The following is a 25283-nucleotide window of genomic DNA, read 5'->3' on the forward strand; positions in this document are numbered from 1 at the left end:
TTGGATCAAGAATTGGTAATATACTTTGTAGTTTACAAAAGGCCCCTGTAAGGGCAGTGTTGTGAAATTTCTCAACTTTGAAAAGAAGTTGACTGTAGGTGGTCATTCTGGTATGATTTCACACTTATTTTTGTATTTTATGAATGTATTATTGTCCTTTGTTTTCACTTATTTCAATATTTAGAACATGTAAATTATTTGATGTCATTTATATATATATATATATATTTTTTTTTTTTTTTTCCCCCCACCACCTTGTTCTAGGAATTGAACTCTGGGCCTTGCACATAATTAGGCAAATTCTTTAGCACTAAGCTACAGTTACAGCTACTGCTTTCTTTCTTTGTTTGTTTTGTAGTGAAATAGTTCTTATTAGCTGTTTGTTCCCTTGGTTTTTTGAGATGAGGTTTCTCTATGTAACCCTGGCTATCCTAGAACTTACTAATTAGATCAGACTGACCTCAGACTCACAGAGATCGGTCTACTTTCAGAGTACCATGATTAATGGCATGTAGCACTGTGCCTGGTCTAAATTCGCCTTTGTGACAAGAAAAACTACATGTATTACCTAAGTCCATTGACGAATCACTTAATTTCTATCACTTAACATTTAGCTTCTCTTCCATATGGAAAAGTGGGGGCTATAGAAATGGAAAGAATTAACAAGTGCACAGGTGTTTCACAACAGTAATCTAAGTACTCTTTAAACACTCCATCAGTAAACGGAAGTTGTAATTATATTTTTAGTGGATTATTTAGTAAAATAGTAAATTCTTTTCTAGCTTTGTCCAAATTCCACTGGAAAAAAAGTCTCACAGGTTCTTTATACTTAACTTCAGGTAGAAGTAGTCTAAACAGTGGCTATAGAATTTGATAATTTATCCTTTTAAATGAACTTTTCTTTACAGAACCTATGTTGTTGGAATAGGTCTTTACAAGGTTTCTCATATTCCTTTAGTTTTTATATGTAATAAAACAATAGAGAAATATTTTGCCACCAGGTGACTCTCCTATTCCATCTGTTTCTTCGGGATCATCTTCACCTCTTTCAGCCACTTCAGCACCTCCAACATTGGGCCAACAACCAAAAGGAAACAGTGCCAGTCAGGATCGAAAGATACCTCCTCCCATTGGAACAGAGAGGCTGGCCAGGATTCGGCAAGGAGGCTCTGTTGCACAAGCGCCTGTAGGGACCAGTTTTGTTGCTCCTGTTGGACACAGTGGGATCTGGTCATTTGGTGTCAATGCTATGTCAGGTACAATTATCTTACCCTCTCTGTCAAGACATTTTGAGTAAGTTATTAGAGTTTGCCATTGAAACTTAATTCGCAGGGGTAGGGGAAGAAGGCATGAGGAGATGACTCGTGGTTAAGAGCATTTGTTGCTCTTTGAGAGTAAATGACAGTTCACAATTGCCTGTAACCCTAACTCCACGGCATCTGATCCCTCTGCAGACCTCTATGGCCTCCTGCATGCAGGTGGTGTACATCCGCATATACTTGGACATGCACAAGTTACTTAAGTGTGTGTATATTGGTACACACATATAATACCAGCACACAGGAACCATAGGCAGTAGGATCACCAGTTCAAGATCAGCATGAGTTACACAGGAAATTTTATGTCCCACTTGTGCTGTTACACAGTGACTAAAGATACAGCCCAAAAGTAGAACACTTGTCTTGACTACATAAAACTGTGGGTTGGCTCTCTAATAGCAGCACATAGAACGAAAAAACTTTAGTTCTTTATGGCACACAGACACAACATACCAACGTGTAAAAGAAGAAGAAAAATCCTTTTTCTACACTCAACATTCAGTGAAAGAAAGGTATTTATATTTCTGAAGGATTCATGTCTAGAATGTTTTTGAGGCAGTATATTGAATTTATCAGGAGTAAAAGATTCAGCTGGACATGGTAGCTCAGGAAGCTGAGATAAGAGTATTGACATGAGTTCCAGGCCAGCCTGGGCTACCAGAGTGGGTTCTTTTCTCAAGTGGAATATGACTCAGAGCATAATTCCTCTCTTAAGGATTCCAGTGCAGAATAGGATGATTATTTGAGTTCTTTCAGATAATGAATTGGGAATATGCAAGGGTATTCACCTGTTTTTCTAGGAACTTGTTTTGTGTATTTGATTGATTGGTTGTGGCTTGCCAGACTGTGATAAATGTTCTTGGAACTCTTGAGGATTATTTTGATAAAATTTGATATAAAAAAAGTAATATTTTATTGTTTTACCTAAATAAATACCCAACACAGTTTTCAATTCTCTTTTCTAGAAGGCTTATCAGGTTGGTCACAATCTGTTATAGGAAACCATCCAATGCATCAACAGTTATCAGACCCAAGCACATTCTCCCAGCATCAGCCAATGGAGAGAGATGATTCAGGAATGGTAGCTCCCACTAACATTTTTCACCAGCCAATGGTAAGTGGCTTTGTGGATTTTTTTTACAGTGAGTCAACCTATGTCATTGTAATTTTGATACACTGCCAGACACTATAGTCACTTGTTAAGGAATACTTTGTGTGGAAATCACCCTTTTTTTCTAGTACTGTCAGGTCTTCTGTTCAGTTTTAAGAGTAGGTACTACTGTATGTATTATAGTACTTTGCCCTCTGTTGTCCTTAAGATATCTCTATCCTTCTAAAGAGATTTGAGTTCTGCTTTGCTTTCTGTGCCACACATTTGAAGGAGGCCTCTACCCTCTACTGGCTATAAAATTTGGTTTTCTTTTGTGCTCTTTCAGCTTCCTGGCTGCCTAATAGCCAGATTATAGTTGTAAACACTATGAAAAATTACTTTTTTGTTGTTGTTGGGTTTTTGTTTATTTGTTTGTTTTTGTTTTGTTTGTTTGTTTGTTTTTGCGGTGGGTTCAGATAGGGGCTTGAGACAGAATTTCTCTGTGTAGCATTGGTTATCCAGGAACTCACTCTGTAGACCAGGCTAGCCTTTAAATCAGAGATCCACCTGCCTCTGTCTCCTGAGTACTGAGTTTAGAGCGTGCACCACCATCTCCTGGCTTCTTTTCTTATTAGTTTAAACTTACTAGTAAAGCTGAGCTTGGGGGCTGGAGAGACACTGACTGCTCTTCCAAAGGTCCTGAGTTCAATTCCCAGCAACCACATGGTGGCTCACAACCATCTGTAACGAGATCTGGCGCCCTCTTCTGGAGTGTCTGAAGACAGCTACAATGTACTTACATATAATAAATAAATCTTTTTTTTAAAAAGCTGAACTAGGAGAAAATATAGTGTATTATATTTTCATCCAGTGTGGGGAAAGTTCCTGGTAATTTTGTATTAGATTACTTTTGGTTTTATTTTTTTGTGTTTGTTTGTTTTTTTGTTTTTCTCCTCTCTTACTGAAAAATATTGCAAATGTAGATGAAACACTTGATTTCTCCATCCTGTACCATGATATACTAATAGAATCCTCTGAAGTTATTTGAAAAAAGCGTTAGAGAGGTCGCAGTATTAATGGATCATTATTTGTCAGCATTTCATGAGTAAGACTTTTTTTTCTGCTGTTTTAGGGCCTGCCGATTTCCATGTATGGAGGCACCATTATACCCTCTCATCCTCAGCTTGCTGACGTTCCAGGGGGCCCACTGTTCAATGGACTTCACAACCCAGATCCTGCTTGGAATCCTATGATAAAAGTTATCCAGAATTCAGCTGAATGCACTGAAGCCCAGCAGGTAAAACAGGCTGAAAGCTCTTCCAATTTTAGATTTGTCATGTGACTCTTTGAATTTGATGGGAAATGTAAGATCTAAATAATGTCTATTAATCTGAATTAAGTTTTTCATTATCAAGATGATGCTACTAAACATTCTATTTCTTGTATGTGTATTCTTTCTAGGCAGAAACAGTGCATTGCCATTGAATTTATATATTCATTTCACAAATGTGTAAAGATTCCTAATTAGAAATTCCAATTTTTCCTCCCCCTTTTCAGATTTGGCCTGGCACGTGGGCACCTCATATTGGAAACATGCATCTCAAATATGTCAACTAAGTTAGAAGGTCTTTCCTCTTTTAGCCTTGTTTGGGAAACCTATGACTATGGAAGAACTCTGGGTTTTTTCGTTTTGTTTTGTTTTTTTAATGTGCCTATCTAAAATACTCTCTGAGGCTTTAGCAATGGAAAATTGATTGCCCATTGTGTAAGAACAAAAAATGATTTCCTATCCACCTGAAAATGTTCTCTGGTTAGTTAAGCCACTTTTGACTTGAGATCAGATGAACCTAGTGCTTTTGGCTCAACATATCAATGCTACTTGTGTGCAGAAGAGAATTAGATAATTACATGTTTCAACTTTTTAGGGTGGAAAATACATGTATAATTGTTTACATACTTAAAAGGAAAAATTATGAGTAAATTTCTTGTCATATAGCGGCTCTACTTAATGTAGCCTGTATTAATGTGAAATATTTACCAGAATATTCAATAAAAAAATGAACAGTGTTTAGGAGTGGGGTGTGATCCTTTCAGTGGTCATGAAGATACTAGCTAATCCACTATCATTGAATTAGATTGCTAATGCTGTATTTATTTGTAACATGTTTTTCACATTTAACACTGTAGCGTCTTGGACAGCCATAAAAGCACTGCTAATACTTGTTAGCTATTTCTTATTCTCCTATCTTTTACCTTATTAAATATGAGAACATTCAAGCCATAGTTTATCTTAGCTGACATTAGCAAATAGGCCACTTAATAGGTTTTGCTCTTTAAGGATCATGACTATGTCAGTAAGAACCTTAGGCTTTACATTGAACAGATTTAGGAATACCCAAATCATTCACTTTGTGTTCCTTCTGTGCTTCTTGGCTTTTGAGTTGGGACATAAAAAGTTGGGGAAGGGATGACTTCTGTTAGCAACTTATGGTGACTCTGAGTAATATTTATAAATAGAAGACTAGTGCTGGGTTTAGTTCAATGGCCTCAAAAATGAAGAACAAGGTATGCTTAACAAATCAATCACAAAAACACAGGAATAGATTGGCTAAACCATATTGTGTGCCAAGAATCTGACACAACAGAGAAAAGATTTTCCTACTGAAACATGGTCATTAATTCTGTTTTAATGTATCCCAGCTTTATAAACTATTTAAAAGAAAACAATATTTTGTGGACTGAGAGAAAGCAAAAGAGAACGCATATGTGTGTGCGCGCGTGTGCTTAACAAGCAAGCAGAGACTCATGCAAGCAGCATTCTTCTACACTAACAGCCATGAAAAGTTCTTAATCATGCCTGTGTCCTAAGCCATCACTAGGTCAAAAATATCATGTTAGTTCTGTGTAATATGTAACTGGTTCCTTCGGTCTTCTATACCATTTTACATATGAGAAAGTTTCCTTAAGCTCATTTCTTATCTTCTATTGTAGTGAATTTTGAAAGTATCACTTGTGGGAAGTTTATTGTCTTCTCGAGGTCATCTCACTCTAGGGCAGAATGATCCCTTTGATCACCTACATATCTTGCAGCATTCTCCTATTGATAACAAATAATCACCTAGAACTAGTGAAATAAATGAGACTACTCTTGTTTAAAATAGAAAAGTGTAGTCTTAAGTAAATTATTCAATAGAACAAAAAGGTGAGTTTTATTCTACATTAATTTTTTATAAAGTATTCAAGGAATCTGGAGGAACCCTTAAATCTATTTCTAAGCCTTCAACACAACAGAAGAAGAAATTCTGTCTCAGGTCAGGAACTAGAACCCATAAAGAGAAAGGAAAGAGAAACCTCTAGAGAATTAGGAAGAAGGGAACTGTGCAGTAGAAGGAACTCCTGGGGAGACCCTCCTCCCTTCCCTTTCACTAACATCGCCCTCCTCTCTATTTGAATCTTGGTAGCCTAATCCCAGCCCTATTTTACCTGCTATAATCTCTTCTTCCTCTTCCTGCCTCTTCCTGCCATTACTTTACTGCTATTTTACCAACTTGAACATTGGATAAAACCTAGCTCAGGTAAGAACTTGATTCTTTTCCAAACATACACGGGATGGAGGGAGGCAGTGTGGGTGCAGCAGAGTTAGAGTTAAAGGACTAAACCCTATTTTCATTTCTGTCACTTACACCTTTGTGACTCATAGGCAAGTCATCTCATTTTTCTGGGCTTCACACTTCCCATCTAAACATGAAATCAAACTTAAATTAACCCAGAGGAGTCTTGTAGTTCTAACACAGAATTTCTTCTTTTTCTTGTCAATGAAAATGGATGGATGGCATTGGGAATACTGGAAATGTTTAGAGTTTTGAGGTTTGGTTCTGATGAGTGGAATCAAAAACCTATTCCAGAGACCAGTGGAAGCAGAACAAAATAATACACACTCACAGTGAGACAGACCTTAAGATTTTAAGAAACATCCTGCTAAGTAAGGCACATGTCAAACTCCATTAGACTAAAAGATCTTGCAAGGAATAAAATTGTATCTTCAAGGTTCTAGATCCACTTCTTTCAAAGAGTGTTCAGTTCAATAATAAAATGATTGTTGCTTTAGACCTCTTTAAAACCGTTGTGGCTACAGTGTGCTGACTTGCCCTTTTATAGGCCAGTGTGCTTTCTTCAGTCCCTGGTCTCAAGGGAGAAATTCCATCACCTCAGCTAACCAGACCAAAGAAGAGAGTTGGACAGCCAATGGTGGCCTCTTCTAACCAGAGGTAAGAAATCTTAAGCCTATGGTTTTTGTTTATCCCCCTCCCAACTGAAATACAATTACACAAAAGGTCTGTCCTCAGTTTACATTAGGATTTAGAAGGGGAAAGCTAGGCATCATATGAGTTTCACATCATAGTGCACCCCTGTGTGCCCAGCAGTTACAAAGTAGAGGTAGGATTTTAACATCACCCTCTGCTCCATGAGACACTTATCTCAACAACACCTCCCCAGCAAAAGGCCAAAAGGGAGGGCTTGTTATGCATGGTTCTGTCCTAGTGTTGAAGACCTTTGGACCATGTTGTAAACCCAGAAGCAGCAAACAAGCCTGCAGGAAAACAGCTTCTGAACATCTTGTTCTACGACTAGCAAGAAGTACTTCTACCAAACAGTACCTCCCCAGAGGACCCTGTCCTGGGATGCGGGCTGTGATGATGTTGCATTTTCTATTTACTCTCAGTGATTTGGCAGTTGAACACAGGCTAGGTCTTCTTTTACCTTCACTTTCTACTTTCGGAAATAAATGTGGAAAGGGGGTTTTAAATATCAAAATCTTAAGTGTGTTAATTCCACATCCAATAAAGGTCATGAAGCCAGGCATAGTGGCATGTCCTGAGTCAGGAGAACCACTTGAGCCTAGGAACTCAATACCAATCTGAACAAGATAGGAAGTCTTCCATAGCAAAATAATCAAAGAGAACATGAGCCTGGGCCTCGAGACCTAAATTAGAGGACAAGACCATGAAGACATTTGCTGACTTCAAACTGTCTATGGGTACTTTTCACTTAAAAGACAAGATCCATCTGCCTCTGCCTACCCGTTTGTGGGAGTAAAGGCATGTGCCCCCAGACCCAGCTTCTTTTGCTTTATTTTGGTGGCACTACTGGGAATTCAAAGCTATTTGCTTAAATGGGAGTTGCCTGGTGTTAGCCTTATAAGTCTAATTGTATCTCCTAGGCAGTTTCTGTTTGGGTTTTGGTTGGTTGTTTTTCTTCTCTATGAACTGGTGATTAGGGACTTAAGCTTCTGATGCTTTCTTTGTGTTGGTGTGGAATTCGGCTTTCTCTCTAGTTTCCTAGCCCTTGCAGCCCACAGTATATTATAGAAAAACTAACCTAAGGAAAGCAATAGTAGTGATCCTGCTGTTATTTTGTAATAGAGATTCAAAGAAGGAAAACCTCACATCACTCCTTGAAAACCTCTGGAACTTGTTTGGATTTTGTTCTCATTTTGGTAGTGCTGGGAATCAAACCTACACAAGCACTCTGCCAGCTGAGCTACTTCTTCAGCCCCTATAGTTTTTGTGTTGTCTCACTATGTAGACCAGGCTGGCCTCAATCTTGAGGATCTGCCTTCTTCTGCCTTCCCAGTGTTGGGACTAAAAGAGTGTACCACCACATACAGCCAGCCCCTATAGTTCTATTTCTGCTTTTTTTTTTTTCCCAGTCTGTTTTGGTGAATTGCTTTCTTAATTAAAAACTGGTGTGCTAGAAAAACCAAAACAAAAAAAAACAAAAAAAAAAAAACCAAAAAACCTTTTCTTGCACTGCATCTTCTCAGCTGATCACAATCCATACTCTTGTATTTCATTCCATTCACATATGAATAATTAGACACAGTTTTCCCGTTGGACTGAGTCTATTACAGCTCCTTATAGTACTCTGTCTTATTATTCTGCATACAGTATTCACTCCTTAATATAAGCCATACCCCCTTTTGTTTTCCCTTTTTTAGTTCCAGCTACAAGACTCCCAAGCCAGGAGACTGGGTGTTACCCTAGCTTATCTCCATTTTCCTCAGCCTGCCCTTGATCAGTTCACTTTATCTTTCACCTTTAAGTTTTTATTACACTTATTGGGGGAGGGACATGTGCTTGTCACTGTGCTTGTGTAGAGATTAGAGGACTGTTTACAGGAATTGGTTCTCTCTTTCCACTTACAACGTCCCAGGGATTGAATTTAGATCTTCAGGCTTGACAGCAAGTACCTTAATCTGCTGAGCGACATCACTGGCTCCCACTTTGTCCTTCTTTTGTGTATCTAAATTTCATTTGCTTCTCTTGGCTCCATTGTCACTGTCCAGTGGACTCATCTGCAGTATCACCATCCTCTCTACTCCATTCCCCTACTCAGAACCAACAGGCTACTTTCTCAGTTTGCTTAAAAGTGAAATTATCAGACAATAATCCAGTCTGCTCAGACATGTGTCACTTTGTAAGAGACTCCAGTACCATTTGGGGAATAAAAAAATGTATGTACACTCGCCATGTTCAGTGTGATTCTGAGAACCTGCAGCTTCTGCATTAGTAGGAATTGCCTGTCAAATCACTATGCTTAAATATTTTTTTAAAATCCAACCTCAGACAGGCTTGGTGGTGCATGCCCTTAAGACTAGCACTCAGGTAGAGGCAGATAGATCTCTTAGTTCAAAGCCAGCCTGGTCTATATACCAAGTTTCAGGGAAGTTAGGACTACACAATGAGATCCTGTCTAAAAATTAATACTCTAAATAAATAAAATCCAGTCTCTGAGGCCAGCTCTCTTTGATGTTCCTTTCTAGAGAGCTTAACAGCTAAGCCTTCCTTGCTAAGCCCTCAGCTTGTTACATCTGATCAAAGTGCTGGCCTCTGTTCTCTAAATGTCCTGGCTACTGTGTTCCTCTACTCCATTCTCCAGTTTACTGACCTTTAAAGGTGTCATATTCAAAAACCCACTGACCTTCCTGCTATGCTCAAGGGCAGGACATCAGGACACCTTGACCAAGTACAACAAATTTGGTACAAGAGGCACCACAAAGCTGGGCGGAAGAATCCAAACTCTGAAGTCACTCAAATGGGATCCTGTCTTCCCCTCCTGTGGGCATAGTTTCATCATAAAACGTGGTTAATAGTACTACATTACTCCTCCCAACATCCAAGTCTAACGAGTAAATAAGTAAACTTCTCAACGTCTCTTGGGTCAGACAGTACCAAGCCTGAGAGTTCCGTGGGCGGAACAGGTGGGTGGAGCCCTCAAGTTGACTGGCCAGTGGCCTGCCCCGGGTGTGACATATTCTAGTTGTTGCCTGCTGTGACTGCCTACACCTCAGAGCTGTTCTCCACGCTTTCAAGGCACCAGCTCTTGCCTTCCTGCTGCTATGTCCACGTCCACGAGTTGCCCAATTCCAGGGTGCCGGGACCGGCTGCCAGACGGCTACAGCACCACGCCTGGCGGCACACTATACGCCACTACCCCGGGAGGTCAGCAGGCAGGGCAGGGGTCTGTGCTCTGTGGGCCAGTATGAGGGTGAGGTGGGGTCGACCTTGGCATTGCTTTCTCAGACTTCTCTTCAAGTTACAGCATTGAAGGAAGACTATTTGAAACTTGTTTTCCCAAAAACTCAAAGCAGTGGAACATTGCCTTATAACTTTCTGGTGATTCTGGGGAATAATTCTGTTGTGTTCCATGCCAATACGGCACCAAAATCACTAGTGCTAGATCCCAATAGAACTTTCTAGTGCTGTAACCCTTTAATACATGTTATAGTGAACCCCAACCATGAAGTTATTTTTGTTGCTGTTATGAATCATAATGGAAACATCTGTTTTTTTCTGGTGGTCTTAGGCGATCCCTGTGAAAGGGTTGTTTGACACCTACCCCACGCCAGCCCCCCTGTATAGCAACCCACAGATTGAGAACTACTGCAATAGAAGGTGGCCTCAACAGAAAGCAGCAACTATTATGTAGTGGCTGTAGCACTTGGATCATAAGCTGCTGGGCTGGCAAACAGGTGTCTACTATGTGGAAGCAGAAGGGAGCAGCAAGAACAGGGCAGGGCTCTTTGAGGACACTTTGCTGGCCATATATTCCTGTGGGTGAGGCTAGCCCTGAAGGACTTTGGATGGGTGGGTGGGCCATCATGTTTACTAAGGAATTCAGCTTCCTTTGCAAGAGGTGAGTTAGGCCCTACTTTATACAGCAAAGCAATGAGAACTCAACTGTAGACTACCAGCCTCAAGTACCTAGGTTTAAAGTGTGGTGTTCCTTCTCAAGTCTGTAACTACCACCACCACCACCATCCTAGCCTAAAGCACTCTACAATAGACTAGCTAGAATGTTCAACTTTCCTTAATGATGCTTAGACTGAACTTGGTTGGGTGCATAAGTCCTTTGTAGTTTGGTTTGCCAGCTGAATCCTAGCTGGACAGTAATCTGTCCAAGTTCCTGACTCTTAACCTCAATCATTACCCCTTCACAGGCACCAGGATCATCTACGACAGAAAGTTCCTGCTGGAGTGCAAGAACTCACCCATTGCCCGGACACCTCCCTGCTGCCTCCCTCAGATTCCCGGGGTCACAACTCTCCCAGCAGTACCACCCTCCAAGCTGGAGTTGCTGAAGGAACAGAAGCAGACAGAGGAAGAGATAACCGGTAAGAAAATAGTATCAACTATTAACTGCCTTTGTGAAGTGGAGTTGGGATTCAGTTCTAAGAGTGATTCCTGTGCTAGCTGGGTTTACAAACCCTTAGGTGGGTTAACTCTATTCTCTTGCCTTCTCTCCCCAGATGACGAACAGTTTGAAATGGACATGTAATCTAGTGCAAAATGACCTGTATGGAGTAATGGAAGGAGCTCTCATCCTACTATTGCCATCACCTCTTCCTGGGTATCCAAGGGCCAGCTGGCCTCATCTAATCCAGAAAAGAATGACTTGTTGGTTCTGGGCTTCCTTTAGTTGAGGCAGCTGGACCAGGGATAGCAGTGGGCAGCCTCCAAGCCTTTAGCTTTCCTGGTCTATACATATTTCTCCCAAACCTCTTCCCCTCAGGGCTGGCACTGGGGAGCAGAGTATGTCATCTTCTGGCTGCTTAGTAAACTTTCAAAAAACTGTCTTGGCTCCATTGTTGTCCTCAGTGCTAAATTCACAGCGGCACATCTGAGGGACCCAGCAGCCTTGGCTGAGAGGCTGGAAGTGTTTCCAGCTCCCTCTGGCCCACTTCCAGCAGCAATCAAGGCTTGAGGGAAGGCTACTGGAATTGCCAGGCACAAGCAATAACAGCCTGAGCCTTGCCAAGGTCTAGCAGTTCCTGACTTTCCAGGCAGCAGCCTTCCTGGAATTGGACTGTTCTAGCAGCTCCTCCCTAGCCATTTGTAAACTGGACTCCTGGAAGAGATGCTGTTTCACCTAATAGTTATCCCCAATTTCTTGCCCTGCCTTTTCTGCTTACTAAGTACCAATCCCTAGTTCAATGCTGGAAACTTTATATCCTCTTCTCAACATAACCACAAGTATATTTCTGGTCCCAGCTGTTGTTTCTTTTGTTTTGGTTTTCGAGGCAGGGTTTCTCTGTGTAGCCCTGGCTGTCTTGGAACTCACTTTGTAGACCAGGCTTTGGGGATGGTGCTGGAGAGATGGTTCAGTAGTTAAGGGCACTGGCATCTCTTTCAGAGGTCCTGAGTTCAAGTCCCAGCAACAAAACCGTATCTCACAACCATGTGCAATAGGATTTGGTGCCCTCTTCAGGTGTGCAGGCATACATGCAGACAGAACACTCATAAACATAAATCTTTCTTTAGGGTCTACACTGAAACCCAAAATTAGGCATCACCTTATTCAGAAAATCAGATGATTTGACCTCATGTATCAGAAATCTAGTTGTTGAAATAGGATAGCAACGTAGTTTAGGCTGTCACTATGTAGTTGTAGTACAGCGTAACCTTGAACTCCTCTTCCTGCCTCCATGCCTCAACTGTTAGGACTGCAGGTATATGCTGCTACACTCGACAGAAATGCAGAAATCTTGTCTTTTTCTCCTTCGGTTTAAATAGCAGAAAACCCAAGCACTGGTTCTATTCTCTATAGCAATACACCAGAGATACAGCAAAGGGTTGATTTCTTCTACAGGAAGTTTCCAGTTGTTTGAATCTGTTCTCAGACTGAAATTTTATCATGCAAAGACACCATGCCACAATATAAATACACTTTTCCGTCTAATTTTGAGAAGAGCAGGTAGCAATATAGTTATCCCTATCAAGGCCCTTCTTGATGAATGAGACAAGCAGTAGTGTCCATGGAGCAGGGAAGCTGACACCACAAAGAACCAGTCTGGCATCAGAATGGCTCATCTTTCCTACCCACTTCCCACCATTGAGATGTTTATTGAAATGTACATGAATAACAAGTGATCTTGCAGTGGCCTAGATAGGATCTTTGGTCAAGACCCACAAGACCAATAGTCTCCCTGGTGGTAAAAAGGAAGAAGCCTTCCACACTAAGGCATAGGAAGTCAGGTGAAGTGAGTCTGGGGAGCCACAGGCATTATGATGGCTGTTGGAAGCCTGGTATTGTCTGGTTCTCAGGTTCCACTGTAAATTTCTCTTCTTTGGTCTCCTCTGAAGATAGACTCCTCTTTTCTGCAATTAATCTTTTTACTCCCACCATCCACTGACTGACCTCAGTCACGTGGTCAACCATGAGTGATCGGTGAATGTCATCTGCTGCATCCCACTGGTGATGTAAAAGTTCTAAAGAGAGACAGGGTTTGAGCAAGCAAGTAGCAGTAAAAATTGTGTCTTCCATTCCTCCCCTCCCAATCCGTTAAAACCTTACCACCAATTCAGCCATCAATGGGAGGAAAAAGGACCCCCACCCATACCTTGCACTAGCAGTGCCATCCTCTTCTTTACAGGTATTGACAACTTCCCTCCAGCCCACTGTTCTCGAAGCAGCGCCAAGCGTCGGCTGATATCATCACATACCTGCTTCTGAAACAGAAGCTCATCCGGCTCAGTGCTACTAGCATGTGCTCACTCTGGCTCAGGAGGTTGATTCTTAGTCACTAGAGTTCATATTCCTCTACCTAATGCTTAGAGGCTCTCCACTACAAATATGATAAAGCCAATGTCCTCCCAAGACAAATGACATACACGACAAGAATATTAAATTTTCAATGCCGCCTCAGGCCCTCGGGCTCATCTTAATATTACTGTTCAAATAACATCTGGAGCAGACTATCCTGCTGCTTCTTCCTGCTTCAATCCTTTGCCTCTACAGAGCTGAAGAAATCTTCATACAAAGCTTGTCTGTCTCTTCAAAATAGAGTACAAAATCAACAGTATATTCTGAATGGCTTTATTACAAAAATAAAGAAGCTTATAACTCACTAATAGTTAAATATAACTCATCTAGCCGGGCGTGGTGGCGCACGCCTTTAATCCCAGCACTTGGGAGGCAGAGGCCGGCGGATTTCTGAGTTTGAGGCCAGCCTGATCTACAGAGTCAGTTCTAGGACAGCCAGGGCTACACAGAAAAACCCTGTCTCCAAAAACAAAAATTTTATATATATCATTCACAAAGCATCCTTCAAAAGTCCTGAGGATCTCTCTGACATCAGTATCCATTTTCCTGGAAAGACTTGGAGAGATTGCTTAAGAGGCATCAGAAACTCTGTCTTTTAAGAACCATACTTGATTGGGTAGAAATCCTTTCCACCCCCTGAAGTGCCAGGGCCTACCTTTGTGTGACCACGGCAGTCCTCCAATGCCTGTTCCAGAGGTCTCAGCACATCTTCTATCAGAGTTTCAGACTCAATGACTGGGGAACTTGGGGGCTCCACACCAGTAGCAGGACAGCTCCCCATGGGCGGAGGCCTGGAAGCCTTACTTGATGGAGGTGGATGATCCACTGGAGGTGGTCCAGAAGTTTCTGGGGCTGAAATGTTTGCATCAAGCAACAAGGCTTAGTCCCCTGCAATGCTCATTTAATTCCTATCCTCTCATTTCACTTAACTTTGTTCATGGCATTGAATCAATTACAAATTATCTTCATGCCACGAATGTAGAAATAGGCTGCACGGTATTTGCTATCAAAAAACCCCTTCAAATTCTATTTTCCCTTCCTTCCTTCCTTTCTTATTTTTTTAAAGATTGGCTCTACATAGCATGGAACCTGAGTTTAATGTTTTTTAGACCAGGCTCAACTCAAACTCAAGAAATCAAACTCCTTAAGTCTCTGAACTAGGCCAATATTTCACGTGTCATTTTATCTCGAGCAAGTGTGGAATCAAAATTCCTGTTTGTTCACTTCTTTTCAGTTTGCATTCAAACAGTTCCTGGCTCTTGACAGTCTCCTAACAAGTGAATAGTGATTAAACAAACGAGTAAATAACACAAAGACTATATGATCCTGGGAAGAAATCTAGGCAAGAAATATTTGAAAACATCTAAATGAGAGTTTGGAGTCCTTTTATCCAACATATCGTTTACTTAACAGAGCTGCAAAAAGATCAAGCACAAAAAGCGCCTGCGCTGAGCCGTAGATTCCCAACCCTTCTTATGGAGTCCTTGAGGAAAATAGGCCGATGGGACAGGTTTATCCCAGACACCATCTTTTCCTTTTGGTACAGGATTCTGCCCACAGCCCTCACCCACCTCTAGGGGATCCATCCTGTGGGGCCGCAACCCTCTTAGTAAGGGGAGTGCGTTTGGGTCCACCAGTCTGAGTCTGCAGCCCGTAGGAGAATTGTGGCGGGTCGTTCCAGCCGCGTTCCTTGTTGCCTGCGAAGGCGAGGAAGTGTGTGAAACGAGACCAGGAGCCCAACAGACTAACGAAGGATACACTGGGATTGAGGGGACGGGAGAGGGCGAGTACCACCAGCCCGCCGGCCGTGCTCACCGGGCTTCACGTACAGCTCCGCCATCTCCACTTCCGCACCGCCAGCGGGGCAGCGCATCATTTCCGGGGCGGTAGCTCACTCACTCAAGTCGCCTGGTGGTATAGGAGGAGCTGCCTAGAGAGCCCAGCCCCGCCCCCGTTCATTAAAGGACAACTGACTAATCTGGGACTTTATCACGGGATACCAAACATATTTTCTAATGTCTCCTTGTTTGCTCTCAGAAGCAAATTCAAACACAGTAAGTTCCTGCCCTAGCAAACCACGTCTGTCCACCTCTGAAAGGGTCACATCAGTAGACTGCCCTGAAATGAATGCATCTTTACATTCATTTTTCTCTAGGCTTGCTAACAAGAGCTCATCTTCAGTACTCAGATATGTCAACTCTTCAGAAGCCTTCTGAAATGCCTAGGACAAGTATCATCTGAGTTCGTATAACCCTCTGATAATTCCTGGTTAGACTACATGGTATCTTCTGTCTTCTCTATTTGGTTGTTTCTCCTCTGAAAGTCTCAGAAGGAACCCTTACAAATAGGCCTATTTAACATCTGATATAGAAAAGCTCTTAGAAACTGTTTGCTGGGGGCTGGAGAGATGGTTCATCGGATAAGAGCACTAACTGCTCTTCCAGAGGTCCTGAGTTCAATTCCCAGCAACCACATGGTGGCTCACAACCATCTGTAATGGGGTCCGATGCACTCTTCTGGTGTGTCTGAAGACAGCTACAGTGTACTCATATAAATAAAAAGAAATAAGAAATTAAACTGTTTGCTGAATGAATGAAATCAGACTTCCATTATGAATCATGCCTTAATTATGATAGGCAGTCACCAACACCAAGCATACATACCCACTTCACACAGGCTAATGGCCCCCAATCTTAGCCCAGGTCAATATACTCATCACTAGTGAGGTCACTGAGGGATTTTTATTTGCACTGATTCTGCTATAAAGTTGCTGAGGTAGAGCCAATTGTCCAGGGCTGGACAGGGGCAAGGGACAAGAGGACCCAAGGAAAGGGGTGCCACAGGCCTAAGTTACAGTGCAGGGCCTCTCAGTCTTCCATATAAACAACAAACTTGGTAATAAATACAGAGTTGGCAAGGATCAGGGATGGGCAAGAAGGTAAGAGGCTACAGAACCCTAGGGACCAGAAGAGTAGAGAGCCTCTTTACCCAGCAGTCTGATCAATTTTAGGACATATGGAGAAGAGAAGGTTTTAGCCTGAAGGCATCAAGAAATGAGAAGACACCCCGCTTTCGAGGAGCTGCTCCAGCACCCCCAACCCCTCCTTTGAGTAGAGGGGGAGGAAGGGGGCCGCCTGGGGAGTCCATGGAGCTGGTCCGCTTGAGCCGCAGGCGAGCACGGGCCTGAGCACCCCAGGCCTTACCCCGAGCTGCTGAGGCCACTAGACACTTCTGGTACTGAACCTAGGAAGAACGGGAATATGAACATCCAGCTTTCTGCCCCTATACACCTAAAACCTTCCACTGGGCAGGTAACTGGCCAAGAATTCTTTTTGATACAATGCCCATAGTCATGTCTCAAGTACCTATAGCATTCCCAGGTACCTCTCAGCAACAAAAACATAAAGCTTGACATTTCGTGAGTGCTTAAGGAGAGCTAGATACCGTGTTAAGTCCACTGTATGATAATTTAATTTAATCTAGTCATTTATGAAGTGTTGCTAAACTCGTTTTGCGCAAATGAAGATAACCACGGTCCCCAGATAATAAATGATTTGTTTAAGGCAGTAGTTCTCAACCTGTGGCTCACAACCCCCCACAGGGGTCACATATCAGATATTTACAATTCATAACAGCAGCAAAATCAAAGTTATAAAGTAGGAACGAGATAATTTTGTCTGCGGGTCACCACAACATGAGGAAGTTTATTAAAGGTTCACAGCATTAGGTTGAGAAACACTGGTCTAAGTTCTCACAAATAGGAAATGTTAGAACTGACATTGACATGGAAGTCTGTCCAGCTGCAAAACTTGCATTCTTTTTATTGTTGTTTGCTTTTTTTGAGACAGGGTTTCTCTGTGTAGCCTGGCCGTCCTAGAACTTGATCTACAGACAAAGCTAGCCTCAAAATTACAGAGAGCCACCCGCCTCGTGAATGCTGAAATTCATTCACCACCACTACCTGGAAAAAACATGCACTCTAATTCCCTAACACCTCTTTCACGGACACTCCTGGGGTTCTCTGATATAACTGCCTTATGTCTCCCCCTGGCATATTTCTTTGGATGCCCTTTTCTCCCCTACTGGTAGCCTTTCTGCCTCTTGAGAAACCATCTCCATCATCTTGTGGTATGTATCTTATTTCTGATGTGTTTATGTTCTAGTAGAGTATTCTGTAATGGCAAAGGCTGTGTGGGCCTTCTATACAGATGAATTCTCAGGATTAATTATAGTAGTTGGATCCTGCAGACACTCATTTGTTGAACTAATAAGTAAATTGAATTAAGTGAACTGAATAGTATAGTTTAAGCATCCTACATTTTTTAAAAAAGATTTATTTAACGTATGAGTGCTTTATGTGCATGCACATCTGTATGCCAGAAGAAGGCATCAGATCCCATTATATATGGTTGTGAGCCACCATGTTGTTGCTCGGAATTGAACTCAGGATCTCTGGAAGAGCAGACAGTGCTCTTAACCTTTGAGCCATCTCTCCAGCCTGCATCCTACATTTTAACAGCCACATACATCAAGAAGTATGTTGAATCAGTAAAATGGGGCCCACTTTATATAGCACAGATTCATCCAAATGCTGAAATGTGTTATGTGTGTCCATGAGTGTATACAGGGTTTTGTGTGTGTGTGTGTGTGTGTGTGTGTGTGTGTATCTTGTATTAGCATTCCCCATATTTTAAGATAAGCAGAAATAGCAATTATTATGTAGAATGCCCTAAACTTCAAATGTTAGTAACTAACACAAAACTTAGCAAATACAGTGTTTAAAAAATCAGATATGTTTATGAACCAGATTTGGACCTGGGATTACTTGGGTTATGATTTAATGAGAGCTGTCTTGAGCCCACTCCACAGTACAGAGTGGCCACAGGGAAACCCGTCTTCTATTCCCATCCCATCCCTAACTCACCATGCAGGCGGCTTGCACAGCTTCAGAGAGTCCCCCAGCATGAGGCTGGCACCAAAAAGCTGCACACTGGAAGCTCTGACAACCAAGATCAGCGATGAGGCCAAAGGTATGCGGATCACGGCCAACACCAATAAAGGTTACAAGGCGAACAGGGCACTGCCACAGTGGCTCTTCCTCTGCACCAGCCTCTGCCTGCCCACATAAAGCCGAATCACTATAAATTAAGCAATGGCCAGACCCAAAACTTCCAGGACCAAGTAAAGACACACACCCCCACCTCAACATGCCTGTTCACCCTCCAAGGCCCTGAATGTCCCCCTTCAGTGATACCTGGATAGCATGTGCAGTCATCAGAGAGTCAGACACACTGAGCATAGCAGGGACCCAGGTTTTCCGGTCCCCCCGGGCAGTGAGGGTACCAATGGCCTCATTCAGCACATCCATACCTGAGGAGACATGCCCACTGTGTTGTCTGGCTTGGATAGAAAGGGTCTCCTGGGAGTTTCTAGGACTCTTTCATTAACTTAGGATTCAAAGAGATGGGAAGAGAATAGATGGAGCTGCACTTGGAATTCTAAGTTGGAAGAAGGGATATATGGCTATATAAGGCCATGCAAGGACTCTTAAGACTAGCTACAACATAGACCTTACTTCACCCATTTCCCCTTTCCTAACACACCCACCCCCCTCCGGCCCCCTCAGTCCTCACCCATGGCTTTAGTGACTGGTAGGATCCCCATGTACAGTGCTTCATACTTCTGAGCAGCCTGGCTCACTGCATCCAGCAACTCCACTGAAATATACACATTACACACTAAGCTAGCATAGAAACTCAATTACCCCTTTCCCAACCTTTCCTGTGTATAGTCTGAAGACAGAGTTTCACTATGTAACCTGGAACTGGCCTGGAACTTTCTATGAAAAACAGACTCACCTTAAATATGTGACAGTCTTTATATCCCTGCCTTCTAAGTGCTGGGATTACAGGTATGCCTTACCATTTCCAGCTTCCCCACACTAATGACTATGCTAGGACTCAAGTGAGAACTGCTGCTAGTAAAGGAAAACTTACAGATGCACCTTCAATTCACTTCTTTGGGTCCTTGGATCTGGACTCTCCTGGGAGAAGCTAAATAACCACGAACCCCAACACCCTTACCACCTTCATCTTTCACAAAAGCATCCTGTTATTGCAATGCAGCAAGCCCTTCCCCATACCTTGTCTAGGTAAGTCTTCAGGGGAAATAGGATCTGGGGAACAGCAAGCAGCTTCTCCACTGACTCCCACCCTCTCTGACAAGATCTAAAATACAAAGCAGGCAGCATGAGGTACACAGACAGAAGAGACATCAGGGTAAGGGGCCAAGCTTACCCTTTCCCAACCCCATATTCCCTGTCCACCACTGGCCTTCACCTGTGCACAGAGCCCCTGTAGAGCACTTGCTATGGCTTTTGCGGGAACATCACAGTGAAACACATGACATTTGAGCATACAGCTGTCTTTGTCACCCGCAACAAAAGCAAAGTCCCTGGCAGGAGCAGAGATAAAGCTAGTTAGGGGCAGGGGCTTCCACATGCTTCTAAAGGTAGGATTAAGATATGGCACCTTTAGAATGGGAAGTCAGGGATAGATAGGGCTTAGAGTACCTGGTTATCACATACCTGTCACTGTTCCAGAAGCATGTGGGAGCACAGGAGAAAATCAGCCCAGTCTTTCAGACTCTCCCCTATCTGTCCCTGCTGAGCTGGGCCCACCCACCCCAACCAGGGATGAACCAGGCAGGGAAGGTCGTGCTGGGTCCACATCAGAGGATCTGTGTCCAAGGGTTCAGCATCAGTGGGGATCACAGCCTGCAAGGGGGGGAAGGGGGAGGCAACTCTCGCTTGGGGAAATGCAGAAGTCCTCACCGGCCCTTGGAGCTGCCCACACCCCACACACGGATGTGAACCAGAGGCTGACAATGGATCAGACTGTGGTCCAGGGGATTCAGCAGGCTCATGGCATCTTTTTTCAGGATCATCAGCATGTTCTGGCCCTGCTAAGGACGGAGAGTTGACAGATAAAGGTGGCTAACATGGCAAACAAGCAATTCAGGAAAAACCTACCTCTGCTGAGGGATAGACTGACCCCCTGGGGAAATCAGACAGCTCACCTCACCCCAGGTACCATCATGAGGCTGGCTCCGGTTTCGGGTCTGGGCCAGCTGCTGGATACAGTTATTGACAGCAATACTGCTCTTCCCTGGCGCCAGGTCCTCCTCGGGGACCTCTACCCAGCCCAGAGAGCGGACTGCAAAGCACTGACAAGATAGGGAAAAAGAATTGACAAGATGGCGAGTGCAGTGGTGGATGACACAGGATCCACACATATAAACTCGGGCACTCCTACTCTTTACACTTAACGAACCCCTCTCTTTACTATTCTACCCCTAATCTTTCTCTTGAGAGCTCCCAATGTCTTAAACTGGCCACCATGTCCAATCACTACCTTAGCTCCTGGCTCCAGGCTCCGGACATAGGAATCTTCACTATACCATGTTAGAGAGTTACTGGAACAGAGAGTAGAGACAGTAAAAGGATTAAGATCCCTACATTAGAGGCAATGGTAAAACCGAACCTACCTGACCAAGCACAGACCAAAATATATTTGGGACAAGACCCAAAGTTTGCCCCACAAATGCAAACCCAGAAAAAAAAAATAGGACTCAGAATACAGTAAATCAACAGAGTAGCTTAAAATTTGAAGAAATTCAGGACACAAGACAGACATAAACTAAAAGACATACATATAGATATGAATTAATAATGTGGACAAGCCGGGTAGTGGTAGTGCATGTCTTTAATCCCAGCACCTGGGAGGCAGAGGCAGGCGGATTTCTGATTTCGAGGCTAGCCTGGTCTACAGAGTGAGTTCCAGGACAGCCACGGCTATACAGAGAAACCCTGTCTCCAAAATCAAAAAAAAAAAAAAAAAAAAGTGAACAAAAGCTTCAAACCAGAGGGAGACAGTCTGGAACATACAATAGGAACCCCAAAAGAAATGAAGCCAATGAATGGGATCTATTAGGACAGAGATTATAGAACACAGATCTAATGATAAGAGTTTGCAACAGACAAAACTCAAAATGCTCAAAGTCAAAATCATGAGTCGAAACCAAGTACAAACAGAGCCCCAAACAGACAAGAGTCCCCAGAAGCACAGTCTAAAAGTAAATTGTGAAGGTAGGCATGGTATCATCTCTATGAGTTCCAGGGCAGCCCAGTATACATAGCAAGTTCCAGGCCAGACAGGGCATTCATACTCAGTGAGACCTGAGACCCTGCCTCAAAAGAAAAGAAAAAAGAAAAAAAAAAAAAGCAATCTAGCTGCATTCCTTTGAGTGCTACTACAATAACCTCAAGGTTTTCATTTGGCCAGAGCTACCCGTTACCTCCGGTTCAATGAACTGTCCAGGCTGGAGAAAGATCTTCCCTTGGGGGGTCGCAGTTCCCAAATCCCCTCTGTTCCCTAAATGGAGCAGAAGACTAGTCAGTGTAGTAGCAGGCTACTACTCATAAGTTCAGGCTCCCTCCTCTTGTCCTACCTACCCTTCCTGGGTCCTCTGCACCTGGTAGTTCCCAGGTTGGGCGCTGCCACTGAGTGCTACCGCTGGGTACATGCCAATAATAAGTTCCTGCAGCATCACGGATCTTTCTCCAGCCAGGGGGTAGGCCTGTTTCCCCCTCCAGATTTTGGTCCCCCCACAGGTCATCTACAGGAACAAGGGATTAAAGCAAGGGCACATGTTATTTCGTGAGCTCCCAACACTACCGTTATAACCCTTGCTACATCCCATAGGAGGCCGCCCTAAACCTAGGTATCAACTCTCATCTTAAATATAGCACATGCAAAGATCAAGCTTCAATTATCCCCTGGTTCTCATCCCCGAGACGCCAACCACCACCACCACACGGTGTTTGAACCTCGGGTAGCCTTCCTTCATCCCTCATCTCCCCTCGGCTTTTGGTCCTCCCAACCGGACCCTCGGTGCACACCATCGCAGTTGACCAGAATGATGGCCAGCATATAATCCTTGCCCAGCATAGCCTCTGCTGGCCTGTGCTCTCAGCCCAACGCGACCTCCGGAGCTGCAGGGGCCACAAGCCCAGCCTCTCTGCGCCGGAGACCGCCGGCCGGGCCAACTGGCACCGCGCAAACAAACACTGGGCGGGATAGGGACGGCCTTGGGGGAGGGCAGAGCTGCTTGCGCGTCTGCTTTCCCGAGTCCTCGCGTGTTTCGGTACGTGCTGTCCTACGAAGCGTACTGACACTACGAACTCCGCACAGGTCAGTAACTATGAGTTCCTCGGACGGCGGAAGCCGGGCGAGGAGATCCCGCACAGGGTGCACCAGGGGGCGAATGAGATCATCGCGTGGAGCATGAGATCATCACGCTCCGACCTTTACCCGGGCGCGCACACGGCAAAAGACCAGGTGGGGAGCAGGGCAGCGGCTTTAAATGCCGCAGCCGTCACCAAAAACGCCCCGCCTTCCTCCCCACCCCCTCTCACCCCCCTCACCCTCCTCGAAATGCCCCGGAAGTGCCTCTAAAATTGGAAGTAGCCTTTGCCCTGAGGAGGCGGGGCTGCGCGTGCGTAACAGGTTCGTCAGGGAAAGATGGCGGATGACAAGGTGAGTTGAAAGCGAGGGTTGCTTCAGTCGGCGTGGCATTCCCGTTCCTTAACCATTTTAGTTTTGAACAGAGACGTCAGGGATAACTCTTGTCTTTTTTTCCTAAGTTCCTGTTATTAGGGGCATTAGGCGAAGGGTTACCCTTCTGGGGACGGACAGAGTACCTTTCTATGAGCACACATTCAAATATAGTCACTCTGTAACAGTCCTCACTTGGGTCTGCTCTCTAGCCCCTGAAGTCTGCCTTCCAGACACAGCGTTTCCAATCCACCCTTACCACCACCCTCATTCAAACACGCCTTGCTCGCTCGTTGAATTTCATACTCAACATGCTACCAGAGTTGAGTCTTTTTTAGTTATACTCTTGCTGACAGTTATTCTCTCGCATATCCACGTATCATATTCAGTTTTGAATGGCCTAAGCATATATCAGGTTAGCCTTGAGTTGTACATGGAACTGCTCCAACCCGTTATCCATAGTTGGTCTGGAAGCCCGGTGTTGCCCACAAATTTCCTATTAGCCTGCCAGTTTCTCAGGTATTGGAACACAGCAAGTGTAGAAGCTAAATGACTGTTTTCAGCTAGCTTGTGTTTGAGCCATAGTACTTCCTACATAAAGCTAAAATGGAAGTTCCTCTGCTGGCTATATGAGTCTATAACAGGCCTTACAAGTTCCTGGTGCACATTCCACCAGTCACCTGCCTGTTCCCCGTGCGCATGCTTTTCAGTGTCTGTCTTCCTTTATCACTGCCGTCTCGGGAAGGGTTTGTAGGAAGAGATTTATTTGGTTCTTCCCGTCATCCCTCCCACAGCTCACCTAGTTCCTAGCCACTGATAAAAATTGAACAGGGCATGGGACTGGGTCAAGTCTGCTGGAGCCAGCCTCTCCCTTGTCCTAGGATTCTCTGCCCAAGCTTAAGGACCTGACATTTCTCAAGAACCAGCTGGAGCGCCTACAGCAGCGTGTGGAAGGTGAAGTCAACAGTGGCGTAGGCCAGGTAAGGGTCCAGTTGCTATTAGAAATGTTGAAAGGGAAATGTTTTTTCCTTTTTTTTTCTTTTCTTTTCTTTTTGCAGTGGATATTGAGGGCCCAAGACAAGTCTCCCTGAGAAAATAGCACTTTGAACTGGTTATTGTGGTGCACACAGGTTGAATGTGCACAAGTTCCTGGTGCACATGCACCTGTCACCTGCCTGTTCCCCGTGTGCATGCTTTTCAGTGTCTGTCTTCCTTTATCACTGCTGTCTCGGGAAGGTTTTATAGGAAGAGATTTATTTGGTTCTCCCCATCATCCCTCCCACAGCTCACCTAGTTCCTAGCCACTGATAAAATTGAACGGGGCATGGGACAGCCACTCTGTCCCAGGAACTTGAAGGCTAGCCTGGTCTACCTAGAAAGCTGTAGGCCAGCCTATACATGAGGCCAATGCTACACACAAGAGACCTCGTCGACAAACCAGAAAGAGGGGGAGGGGAATACTACTTGAGCTGAGCTCTTATGAGGGTTGTAAATAGATGAAGGGGTGTGTGTGCAAACATCCCAGGTACTACATAGATAGAACCTTGGTGATAAGCAGCATTGCAAACATGAAGCAAGGAGTAAGGCGGTTAGTTTGTAGTCATCAGAGACCATACTAGGAAAAGAAGCTGGGGAAACTGAGGGGCTCAGGTTTCTTGGAAGCCTCTTTGGCATTCTGGCTGAATGGGGTTCTGGTAGGAGGCCTCTGAAGCTATTATGTGATCGGGACTATGTTCTTTTTCAAGCTCCAGAATTTTGAGATAATCTTTAGAAAAGAGAACACAGCTATCAGTAGTGAGGAGCAGGTGGCCGAATGCCCTAAGCCCAGCTTAGCTCCTAGGCAGAGAAAAGGAGAGCACACCTGATTTCCTTCTGTGTTTTTCCTCCCCCGCAGGATGGCTCCCTCTTGTCCTCCCCATTCTTCAAGGGCTTCCTGGCAGGATACGTGGTGGCCAAACTGAGGGCATCAGCAGTATTGGGCTTTGCAGTGGGCACTTGCACTGGCATCTATGCAGCTCAGGCATATGCCGTACCCAACGTGGAGAAGACACTGAAGAACTACTTTAGGTCGCTACGGAAGGGGCCTGACTAGACCCTTTGGGGAAAACAGGACGAGCATGTTGGGCCTGCAGGTAGAGCCCTTTCTATCACAGACAC

The 25283-nt window shown here is 44.0% G+C and overlaps 5 protein-coding genes across 8 annotated transcripts in view; 3 read left to right on the top strand and 2 right to left on the bottom strand.

The window, feature by feature from the left end:
• Positions 1-4476, top strand: part of Ankhd1 (ankyrin repeat and KH domain containing 1) — a 98888-nt gene extending 94412 nt beyond the window's left edge. Inside the window, exons 31-34 of one of the 2 annotated variants that reach the window (XM_021151054.2) lie at positions 1002-1256; positions 2285-2433; positions 3542-3706; positions 3967-4476. In XM_021151054.2, the coding sequence (XP_021006713.1) occupies positions 1002-1256; positions 2285-2433; positions 3542-3706; positions 3967-4026 (629 nt within the window). In that variant the 3' untranslated portion in view covers positions 4027-4476. The remainder of the gene's footprint in view (positions 1-1001; positions 1257-2284; positions 2434-3541; positions 3707-3966) is intronic. The other variant, XM_021151055.3, reaches the window with a different exon arrangement.
• A 3724-nt stretch (positions 4477-8200) lies between these two features.
• Eif4ebp3 (eukaryotic translation initiation factor 4E binding protein 3) lies at positions 8201-11543 on the top strand. The gene is made up of 3 exons (XM_085833571.1): positions 8201-9911; positions 10910-11083; positions 11219-11543. The coding sequence occupies exons 1-3, from the start codon at positions 9809-9811 to the stop codon at positions 11245-11247; spliced, it is 306 nt and encodes a 101-aa protein (XP_085689697.1). The 5' UTR covers positions 8201-9808; the 3' UTR covers positions 11248-11543.
• A 1035-nt stretch (positions 11544-12578) lies between these two features.
• On the bottom strand, positions 12579-15999 carry Sra1 (steroid receptor RNA activator 1). The gene is made up of 5 exons (XM_021150648.3): positions 15328-15999; positions 15084-15209; positions 14168-14364; positions 13310-13418; positions 12579-13178 (listed from the first exon to the last, which is right to left on the bottom strand). Exons 1-5 carry the CDS (start codon positions 15386-15388, stop codon positions 12973-12975), a joined length of 699 nt encoding a protein of 232 aa, XP_021006307.1. The 5' UTR covers positions 15389-15999; the 3' UTR covers positions 12579-12972.
• Positions 16000-16234: 235 nt separating this feature from the next.
• Positions 16235-22751, bottom strand: Apbb3 (amyloid beta precursor protein binding family B member 3). 2 transcript variants are annotated; one of them, XM_021150273.3, is made up of 12 exons: positions 22472-22751; positions 22025-22188; positions 21868-21944; positions 20925-20985; positions 20590-20736; positions 20345-20472; positions 19851-19965; positions 19655-19739; positions 19146-19229; positions 18767-18882; positions 18437-18628; positions 16235-16755 (listed from the first exon to the last, which is right to left on the bottom strand). In XM_021150273.3, exons 1-12 carry the CDS (start codon positions 22518-22520, stop codon positions 16519-16521), a joined length of 1455 nt encoding a protein of 484 aa, XP_021005932.1. In that variant the 5' UTR covers positions 22521-22751; the 3' UTR covers positions 16235-16518. The 2 variants fall into 2 exon arrangements, with proteins under 2 accessions (XP_021005932.1, XP_021005931.1); XM_021150272.3 differs by having other exon boundaries at positions 20345-20475.
• Positions 22752-22832: 81 nt separating this feature from the next.
• LOC110285147 (SLC35A4 upstream open reading frame protein) lies at positions 22833-25258 on the top strand. Of its 2 annotated transcripts, none has more exons than XM_085833570.1 (3): positions 22833-22910; positions 24008-24106; positions 25021-25258. In XM_085833570.1, exons 1-3 carry the CDS (start codon positions 22857-22859, stop codon positions 25216-25218), a joined length of 351 nt encoding a protein of 116 aa, XP_085689696.1. In that variant the 5' UTR covers positions 22833-22856; the 3' UTR covers positions 25219-25258. The 2 variants fall into 2 exon arrangements, with proteins under 2 accessions (XP_085689696.1, XP_021006796.1); XM_021151137.2 differs by lacking the exon at positions 22833-22910 and adding an exon at positions 23007-23108.
• The last annotated feature ends 25 nt before the right edge of the window (positions 25259-25283 follow it).

The sequence above is a fragment of the Mus caroli genome, unplaced genomic scaffold (genome assembly GCF_978045245.1).
Source record: "Mus caroli unplaced genomic scaffold, Mus_caroli_1 scaffold_19, whole genome shotgun sequence".
Lineage (NCBI taxonomy): Eukaryota > Metazoa > Chordata > Mammalia > Rodentia > Muridae > Mus > Mus caroli.

Excerpts from the sequence above, each read along its gene's own strand:
- Eif4ebp3 (XM_085833571.1), top strand. The coding sequence starts at position 9,809 with ATGTCCACGTCCACGAGTTGCCCAATTCCAGGGTGCCGGGACCGGCTG. Across the intron at positions 9,912-10,909 it reads ATACGCCACTACCCCGGGAG|GCACCAGGATCATCTACGAC; the intron begins GTCAGCAGGCAG and ends ACCCCTTCACAG. Across the intron at positions 11,084-11,218 it reads GACAGAGGAAGAGATAACCG|ATGACGAACAGTTTGAAATG; the intron begins GTAAGAAAATAG and ends TTCTCTCCCCAG.
- Sra1 (XM_021150648.3), bottom strand. The coding sequence starts at position 15,388 with ATGATGCGCTGCCCCGCTGGCGGTGCGGAAGTGGAGATGGCGGAGCTG. Across the intron at positions 15,210-15,327 it reads GGAGCTGTACGTGAAGCCCG|GCAACAAGGAACGCGGCTGG; the intron begins GTGAGCACGGCC and ends TCGCCTTCGCAG. Across the intron at positions 14,365-15,083 it reads ACAGGATGGATCCCCTAGAG|CCCCAGAAACTTCTGGACCA; the intron begins GTGGGTGAGGGC and ends CAAACATTTCAG.
- Apbb3 (XM_021150272.3), bottom strand. The coding sequence starts at position 22,520 with ATGCTGGGCAAGGATTATATGCTGGCCATCATTCTGGTCAACTGCGAT. Across the intron at positions 20,986-21,867 it reads GACAGTTCATTGAACCGGAG|TAACTCTCTAACATGGTATA; the intron begins GTAACGGGTAGC and ends TCTCTGTTCCAG. Across the intron at positions 19,740-19,850 it reads TACAGGGGCTCTGTGCACAG|ATCTTGTCAGAGAGGGTGGG; the intron begins GTGAAGGCCAGT and ends TTTGTATTTTAG.
- LOC110285147 (XM_085833570.1), top strand. The coding sequence starts at position 22,857 with ATGAGATCATCACGCTCCGACCTTTACCCGGGCGCGCACACGGCAAAA. Across the intron at positions 22,911-24,007 it reads CGCACACGGCAAAAGACCAG|GATTCTCTGCCCAAGCTTAA; the intron begins GTGGGGAGCAGG and ends CCCTTGTCCTAG. Across the intron at positions 24,107-25,020 it reads TCAACAGTGGCGTAGGCCAG|GATGGCTCCCTCTTGTCCTC; the intron begins GTAAGGGTCCAG and ends CCTCCCCCGCAG.